A 9,347-nucleotide genomic window follows, 5' to 3' on the forward strand; every position below is an offset into this window, starting at 1 on the left:
AGAAAAAAGGAGTGAGTATGAAAGAGAGTATGACACAGAGAAGGGGAGCGAAAGGCAGGAGAGGGGGGTATAGGGAGGGAGGTGGCAGCCTCTACAGCTGCACCCTCAATCACACTCATACAGGCTCCGATTATCCTTTTCACACACACTCACACACACATGAACAGCGCAGGGGAACTGAAACATATTAAAAGACACCGAGAGCAAAAAAAGAAAAAGAAAAGAAAAAGCAGAATCTGGAGACAGCTAGCCCAGAGTCTCAGACAAAGGACCCCACCTTCCTCCTCCTCCTCCTCCTCCAATCCAGACACACAGAGAAACTGGAACAAACAAGAGAAAACTGACCAACAGTGTGCACACAGAATAAGAGTCATGCAAGCAGAATACTTAAACAGATAGATGACTTCACAGAGACACGGGATTAAACCCAGACAAGAAAATGCCCCCCCCCCCCCCCCCCAACACACACACACAAAACGAAACCCACCAGACGAGCAACAAACAGGTCTCCTCTTCACATTGCCTTTTGTTTTATTTATCTTTTATACATCTCATGGGAACATATTTTTGTCTTTGCTACAAAAAAAAAGAAAAAAGGGTTTACAAAGGGGGGAGCAAAGCATACAAAAAGCTAAACTGAGCTAAAGCAGGAATGCAGTGAGTGCAGACAGTTGGTGCAGGAGCAGGACACCCTCAAGTGCTCTGAGAGAGAAGGGAGGATGAAGGAGGAGGCGGGAGGGCGGTTATAACGGACGGGGCTCATACTTGTTGCGGGTTTCACAATGCAGATAACAGCAACCATCAATACAACAACGCAAACAGGGCCCTGTGAGGGCCGGGGTAGCTTACAGTTTTAAGTACGGGACTCACACAGTCACCGGCAGCATTACGACCAAACAGCATCACGGATTCAATCATTTCAGCAGGTTTTTCGGCAGCACAAGGCAAAGTGCAGCTCACAGTGTAGCTCGGCACATGCATTCAGCAGCATCACATTAAAAAAAAAAAAAGGAACAAAGTAGGAAACAATAAGAAGTCTTAAAATGTAACCGCAGCTGTATTTACAAACTCTGGCCATTCCTAATCTGGCCTGTTTTGGTATTGACTTCATTTTGTAAAATTCTGGACACTCTTCTTTTTAAAAAAAACAAACAAAAAAACCACAAAAATCAGCTATCATAGAGTCTGTGCTGAACAAGCACCACGATAACAAAAAAAGAACAAGTAATTCAGCTCATGGTAATGCTGTGAAGTGTGTAAATAAGGCCTCACCGTGGTCTCCAAAATAGAAAAATACATAGCTAAAACACTACATTCACAAAATCACTGGAATCATACTACAGTATAAACTACAGCAGACCTATCTGCCTAACAAAAAGGTAAATATGAATTTGAATTATTATTACGCTAGGAAACAAATCTCGTTCTATTAAGTAAAAGAAAAATACATTCCCTTGTCAGGACCCTTAAAAACTGACATTCAACAGCACTAACTTTCTACGCGGTGGTGTCCATAGCCTCGTCTGCCGCGTCACAGCCGACGCTGTTCGGCAGAGGATCTGTGCTGTCGCCTTTCTCGGGGGATTTAAGCAATCCCTGCTTTTCATCCTGCTGTGCGGCGTTTTTACGATCCTCCGCAAAGTCATTGTCATTGGTTTGAGCCTTGGAGGGGGTACTGGTCAGCACGCCGGGGTGGGTCTTCATATGACCCTGTTGACAGGACACAATGATATTTATTTACAGATACAAAATCTCAAATTAAAAACTTTTACATCACACTATCTATTATCTCTTCTCTCACCTTAAGTCCGCTCCGGCTAGCGTAAGCCTTTCCACAGTGGGAGCAGCTGTAGGGTTTCTCTGGGCGATGAGGCTGTGTGTGTGGTGTTGGTGCTGGTGTTGGTGCTGATGCTGCTGGGACCGAGGGCTCAGCATCCGCAGAAGGCTTTTCTGGAGTGTCCTTCTCCAGCTCTGTGTCCAACCCAGACAAAGACTCTCTGAGTGTTTCACTTTTCCCTTTACTGTGGGCAGCATCTCGTTCCTGTGACTCATGTGGTGCACTGCCACAGGCCTCATCTGCTTCTGGGATAGCTGTGGGGCTGACGGGAGGGGGGAGTGAAGGTGCGGGATTTGCAGTGGGGTTACTATCAGGAGTTATTGTGGGTTTATCTGTCGAGGACTCTTCATCATGATTAACGCCTCTGTGTGGCAGATCATTTTCTGCACCAGGCTTTGAAATGCAGAGAGAAAGGGGGACGTCGTCACCCTCTGAATCTCCATTTGCCAAAGCTGGGGGTGCTTTGAAAGGGCTGCCCAGGTCAGTGTGGGTCTCCTCCTCAGAGGACATGGAGCCATTCACCAGGCTACTGTCAGCTGGGATGCTGTCCTCTGGCCCTGCTGAAGTGAGGTTATGGGTCAGAGGTGGGCTAACACTGGACGTGGAGCGCTCTGATTCCTCTGTCTTCACAGATGTGGTGTCATTAGCTGCAGATTGCTTAAAAGTGGACCCTGAGCTTAGAGCATCAATTTGAGACTTGGTGCCTGTTGTTAAGGCCAAAGGAAGGAGCTGTGTTTTAGATTGGGAGCTAATGGAGTCATTCTCACCATCATCAAAGACGCCACTGTCCATTTCTACAGCATCTTCGGGGGGAACATCTTCATCGGGTGGAATCTGTCCTCCGAGGTGCAAGCGGATGTGGTGCTGAAGAACCAGGGCATTGGTGAACTTGCGTGGGCACAGCGGGCAGGAGTTCAGGGCACGGCTATTGGGTGGCCTCGCACGGTGAGTGGCCAGGTGGGCCCTAAGGCTGCCCTTTGTTGAGAAGGAACGACCACAAAGCTTACAAGGGAACGGGCGCTCTCCCAAATGTGTGGCCTGGTGCAAGCGAAGAGCTCTGGGGCAGCTAAGAACACGCAAACACACACCACACTGATTAGCAGCCTGGACGGCGGGGAGAGATGGGGTAGTTCTAGTAGCGCCCGAACCCTGGGTTGTCTCTGATCCTGCAGCATTAGCACTAGGACTCAGTCCAAGAGCCGCCAACATTTCCCTGCGGTAGGCACTGGAGGTGGTGGTCAGGTCGTGGCCATGGGTGTCTCCGTTGGCTTCAGTAGTGGTGTGTGAGGAGGTGGAGGGCGAAGAGGCAGAAGAAGAGGAGGAGACACCTGGGTGAGGCTGCTTTTCAAGCTTCTGTACCAGCCGCTGCAACTTGGATGTATCAGAGGTAGAGGTAGTGGGAGAGGATGAGGAGGGGGAGGAGGCAGATGGTTTGGGGAAAGGTGGGAAAGGGAAAGGTAGCTGATGAGGCGAAGTGAGGTGGGAGGTGGATGGGTGTCCCGGTGGTCGGAGAAGCGCGAGGTGGTGAGGGGAGGTACCTCCAGGGAAGAGAATCTTAGGCAGGTGAGCCAGCTGGGAGTACGGCGAGGCTGAATGGAGGCTCGAGTGAGGAGGAGTGTTTTCGTCAAAGCGCTGCTGCTTTGCTCCTTTAAACTGGCTGCCCACAGAGGACGAAGATGACGAAGAGGAAGACGGGAGCACACTGCTGGATGCGCTTGCAGCGGCTGCCGCTGAAGCTCTGTTCAGCTGTAGCAGCGAATGAGCTGTGGACAGCAGAGCCATGTCCACAGAGGGGGGAAGAGGTAGGGAGGAAGGCGAGGCCCGAGCCGAGCCACTGGACAGGAATCCTAAAGCCATGCTCTCTGTGATGCCGGGAACGCTTCCTTTCACCGCGTTAAATGTTTCATCATCATCAGCTCGCCGTTTGCGCCTCCTCTGGATGCTCCCTGTGGCCGATCCGCCCTGCGTTTGCTCTGACAGCGCTGGAGGCAGCAGGGAGAGCGACAGCTCTGGGTTCTGCTCTCTGTGTCGCAGGAAATGAGCTTTAAGGTTCCCCCTGGTTGTAAAACGGCTCAGGCAGACTGGACACTGGTAGGGCCTTTCCCCTGTGTGGGACCTCAGGTGGATCTGCAGGGACGAGTCGCTGCTCAGCACCTTCCCACAAAAGCGGCAGATGTGCTGAGGGCGTCCTGATGAGGAGGCAGAGGTAAGAGAGGAGCTGGACTGGAGGTCCTGGGGATGGCTGGTGGGAGGAAGTGAAGGAGTTGGGAAGCTGACGCCATTACTGTGAGCGAATGAAGAGGTGTTAGACGATTTTTCATGGAGGTAGCGCGGTGGCAGGCCCAGCGACAGGGACAAGGGGTGTAGGGAGGCAACAGAGGAGCTAATAGTGGATGAAAGAGATGAGGAAGAAGAAGATAATAATGAGGACGAGGTAGAGGAAGATGCAGCTCTGCTGCTGTTGTTGTGTGAAGCGCCTGACTTGGAGACAGCCGGTTGGGGGAAGAGAGCTGATGGAAGGCCAGTCAAAAGTGACGAGGCTGTGGTGACTGGAGTGGCAGTGGAAGGATGCGTTGGGGATGAAGATGCTGCTCCGTTAGGTTTCAGGTTGCTTTCCGTTCCGCTGGCTTGTGCATTGTTGTCCTGGCCAAAGACAGCTCCTCCAAGCCTCAGAACGTGCCTGCAGATCTCTTCTGTTATCTGCATCTGGTGGATTTGGCGCTGTTGTAAAACCCTCAGCTCCTCTAAGAGCACCGCCAGTGTGGGAGGGACCTGGCTCTGTCCCTGCTCCCCTGGTGAGCTGGTGGCCTGCTGTTGACCTGGACTTGAGCTTTCACGGTGAGGTGGAACACATTGAGAAGAGGAGGAGGAAGAGGAGGTGGAGGTAGTGGTGGTGGCTGAACTTCCAGTCTGCGGGGAGGTCATGGTGGAGTGAGAGTTCCCTTGGCTGTGGGAACCAGAGGTCTGACCCAGGGGGGGAGGTGAGTGAGTTTGGGAAGACAGCGACGGGTGAGGGAAGTCCGGGGAGAGGGAGGAGTGGGTGTTGGGAAGAGATGTTGTGAAGGGGGCGATGTGGCTGGGCCAGTGGGGAGGAGGTGAGCTCTCGCTGGGTAAGGAGGGCGCGTGGAGCCCTCCAGGGGATGGGCGAGGGGCCAGAGGCGGCTGGCAGTCTTGAAGAGATGTGGGGGATGAGGAGGAGGAGGATCCTGATGAGGTCACTTCTGAGCCGAGAGATGTGGATGGTGACTTTAAGCCCAGATGGTCATCTGAGGATTTAGAAGAAAAAGAAGAATGATGAGGGTTTTTTTTTTTTTAAACCTGCATGTTTATTTGACAAAGCTCCGATATCAACCCAAATATACAGCTTTGTGAATTTATCTGAACTCTGTTTTTTCCTTTGCCTCCATTATTGTTTATGAATTTAGTTTTAAAAAATTCTGTGTGCATACCAAAAGATACAGTTACAACATCAAAAGAAATTCCTGCTGGAAAGTGGCCTTGAACATGCAAATAAACAAGAAACTCAACCGTCCACGAGTCTTTGTGATATCTTGTCTCAATCTGTGCTCTCCAGAGTAAAACTCCTCAAACATCTTGTGCACACACATACAAAAAAAAAAGCTCACAGACCACCTTGCTGCTATAGCAACACATTTTAGAGGACAATGGGCATCACCAAGACAACCCATAGCCCCTCTTAACCCACTCCCTACAGCGGTTACGTCTTTCATCTCCCTATTCACCCTCCCCCGCCTTACGTCACAGTGGAGGTCAGGGGTCAGGCCAAGCTAAGGGTTCTGGGCACTGTCCACACACTCTGATTGGTCAACTAATCTGACCTCTGGCACTCAGGGGTCAAATTCTTTCAGAAATCTTGAGCACGGAGTGAGAAAGAGTAAAAAAGAAAAAGAAATGAGGGGGAGGGTAACAACAATGGAGAGACAAACTAACTACTCCCTCCTGGAGAGACAGTGATGGAATGAAAGACTGTACCTCAAGCGAAACTCCTTCCCTGCAAACCTGCAAGCAGATAAGCCTCAAACTAAAACTTCCACTATTAATTGTGAGAGTTTGCCCCAGGGGAGCTGGTGCATGCATCAGAAGCTATATCCCACTAATAATGTGACAAAAACCTCCATATTCTCTGAAATGTTTTCAATCCCCCCGCCTGTGTTAGGAGTATACAGTCAATAGGGCTAAAGGGTGAGAAAGAAGGAGCAAAGAAAGGGGAGGGGGGCTGTATTAAGAAAGGTGGAAAAATGAGGGGGAGAGGGGCACATAAGGAAGAAAAGCATGGATGAAGAGCAAAAGAAGATCAGAACAGAAAGGGTGGAAGATTAATCTTTACCCCCCAAAAAAACCACTGCCCCCCGCCCCCACCCTATTGCACCTTATTGTGAAGAAGTAAGAGAGTGCTCCATACTAATCAAAGCCCTCCAGCAGTCAGCGCTGAGCAGCCTGTTGGTCTCCAAGAGGATGAACAGCACACGAAAATGGCCACAGATGTATGTTAGTTAATCCTACCCACAAGAGCAAGTTTATTGGCCCCGTCCAAAGTGCCCCAGGTCTCATTTATAAGTGGGATCTATTGCACTAAACTAGTAAGCAGAATTGTGAGGTGAGACTTTTTTTCAGTCAGTTAAATCAGGTGCATTTGTCGGAATGCAAATGCAAACATGAACTTGCAAAAGTTCGAGAAAAGAAATCAAAGAAAACCCGCTCATGACTTAAATGCTAACTTTTGCGTTGGTAAATGAATTTAAAGATTTAAGTTCTTATAGTGAATTTCACAAGCAGCCAGTAGCCTGTGAGCAATGTTGTTTATAACAATCTTATGCCGCTTTGATTTAACAAAAAGAAAGAAAGAAACACAAAAATCCAAAAATAAAAAGCGCACGAACACTCGTAAACATGTTTTCTCACCGTGCGACTGCAGCCTCGGGCCCCCTGGATCCGCGTTAACGAGATGCTGGGGTCTCTTCTGTTTCCGGCGTGACATGATTCACGGCGAGTCAGACGGAGAGGGGGGCATCCGTCGGTTCAATGGCAGTTTTTTTTTTCTTGCGCACTTGGACGAGCTTCCGAGAGCATCCAAATTTAAGAAGCTGCAAGTCCTTGGCTTTAAAAAAGAAAAAAGAAGAAGAAGAAGAAGAAGAAGAAGAAGAAGAAGAAGAAGAAAGGGGGAGTTTTGAAAGAGCGGGTCTTTCATGGAACAAAGTTCCAAAAAGAAAAAGTGATGTTTGGAAATCCGCCGGGCTGCACCGTGTCACATGAAGCTTGCCGTGTGTGTGGCTGTTTTCTAAAGTCTCTTCTACCCCCCCAAAAAACTTGTCCAATTTGCGCCCCTCCTCTCCCACTGCTGCCCCACTGCATGCACATACAGGGAGCGCACACACAGTCACACATACACACTATATACACACACGCACACAGAACCACTCCTTGTTCTATGATATTTGCATTTGAATGGCGTGCAACACACAGCCTCCCCGGTTCTCCTTTTCTCTCTATCTCCCCCCCCCCAGCTTTATTTTTCTTAACACTCTCACGCTGCAGCCATAAACTTTCAATAAAAAACCGACAATGGCGTCAAAGCCCGTTGGATGTCTAAAAAACAAATTAAAACGGGCGTAAGATGTGGCCTTTTTGTTCGAGATAAATGTTTCAATCATTATAGCAAGAGAGTGAGTGCGAGAGAGAGAGAGAGAGAGAGAGAGAGAGAGACGATGATGGCTCTGATTAAGATGCAGTAACACGCGTAAAACTAATCCAACAGGTAACTTAGCAATCAGGTGCCATGCCTCGATCATCCTGTGCGCTCTGCACCTATACTTTGATCCTATAGTCATAATAATGAAGTCAAGCTGGCAGGTGGTTTCCGTCAGCGTGAGTCAAAAATCTGCCTTCCCAGCATTGAGCTGAGAAGGCGAGATGTAGCCTTTGATTTCCTCGGGGCCAATTATCAACAACAGTGCAGCGAGCGGCTAATGTTTGCAAGTGGGGCCACACATCCATTCCACATGCATGCATGTAATTCGTGTGTGTTATCACCGAGCGCATAATACCCACCCCCAGCACCACCACCACCCAAAAAAAGCATCTTACACTGGAGCTCTATTTAAAAGGCAGAGAATAGATGGGAATCTTTGACAATGGCGTGCTGGACACAGTTGAGTGAGCATCTCCCCTCTCTCACTATGAACCCCCGGACCCGCTGCTGCACAACACAATGCCCCTCTTTCACCCCCTGCCTTTACTCCTGTACCACGTGGAGAAATGGATAAAAGCAGGAGAGGGGGAGAAAAAAAGTGGTGGCGGAGGAGGAAGGGGGCCATATTTAAGTAGGTGTCTCACATAAAGCATATAGACTGGCCGCTCAGAGGCTGTGTAGGGAAAATGGGCAGTATTTGATTTTGAGGAAATGCCTGCCATTCAGAGTTTAACAGTTTAAGCTCACAATGATGGACTTTAGTCAAGCTTTTTCACGTCACTTTGAAATACGGCACTATTTCGAAAAGAAAGAAAAAGAAAGAAAGAAAGAAAAGTTAGGACACTATAACATGTAAAACCATTATTATTATTATTATTATTATTATTATTATTATTATTATTATTATTATTATTATTATTATTATTATTATTATTATGCTGAAACAAGCATGGTCCTTCCTGAAATCCAGGATAGCAACAGATGGCACATAATATATCATCTCTGGCATTAATGGTTCCCTCACTGATATCCAGATCACATTCTCATTCTCATTGTTGTTGTTGTTTTATTTATGTCCCTTTTGTAAGGAAGCCTGGAAGCATAAATACTTGTGCCAGCAAAAGCAGCTACAAAAAAAAAAACATGAATTCAAAAAGACAACATATACGTTTTTGCCAATATATGTGCTATGTGGCTTCATAACGTTAGACAGTGAAGTACAGTAACTGAAATATTATATTTATTTCCATTACTGCTTTATTACATAGAGACACCTGCAAGACGGTATAATACATAATATGTATTATGTGTGTGGAATCTTATGCCTGACAGGTGTGCTCACCTGTCTCAGAAAGAAGAGTTTTTCTACAGTTTTTTGTACAGTTTTACAGAGAATGGCAGGAATGAGGTAGGAATTCTTTGAAGTGTTCTTTACGGCAGGCGGATTGAGCAAGTCTGAGAGAGAATGAGTTTTGCTAGCTCACTACTGTGGAGTGGAGTGGGTGAGATGGGTTTGCCACTATGGAGAGCAGTTTATTCAGTGACCACCTGTTGCCAACGATGGTTCCTGCCTTCTGAATCAGTTTGTATATCCTGCTGCCATCTCTGGGACTGATGCTGCCTTCCAAGCACACAACAGCAAAGTAGATGGCACTTCCAACATTCTTGCTGCACACAATTTGAATCCGGAAAGTAGAGTGGGGTCATCCTCTTCTTCTGCAAATTCAGAATTGAACTTACTGTAGCTTAGTGTGGTAGCTACCAGTGGTCATGTAGGCCTAATTTTTATTTATTTTGTTG

At 47.9% G+C, this 9,347-nt stretch overlaps 1 protein-coding gene across 1 annotated transcript; it reads right to left on the bottom strand.

Moving 5' to 3' along the window:
* Positions 1–523: 523 nt before the first annotated feature.
* On the bottom strand, positions 524–7,250 carry LOC146580177 (uncharacterized). Its single transcript, XM_085266710.1, has 3 exons — positions 6,761–7,250; positions 1,802–5,103; positions 524–1,710 (listed from the first exon to the last, which is right to left on the bottom strand). Exons 1-3 carry the CDS (start codon positions 6,834–6,836, stop codon positions 1,498–1,500), a joined length of 3,591 nt encoding a protein of 1,196 aa, XP_085122836.1. The 5' UTR covers positions 6,837–7,250; the 3' UTR covers positions 524–1,497.
* Positions 7,251–9,347: the final 2,097 nt, after the last annotated feature.

Source organism: Mchenga conophoros, linkage group LG3, assembly GCF_057382185.1.
Source record: "Mchenga conophoros isolate Kocher_MC1m ecotype Shallow Benthic linkage group LG3, M_conophoros_male_GT1.1, whole genome shotgun sequence".
Taxonomy (NCBI): domain Eukaryota; kingdom Metazoa; phylum Chordata; class Actinopteri; order Cichliformes; family Cichlidae; genus Mchenga; species Mchenga conophoros.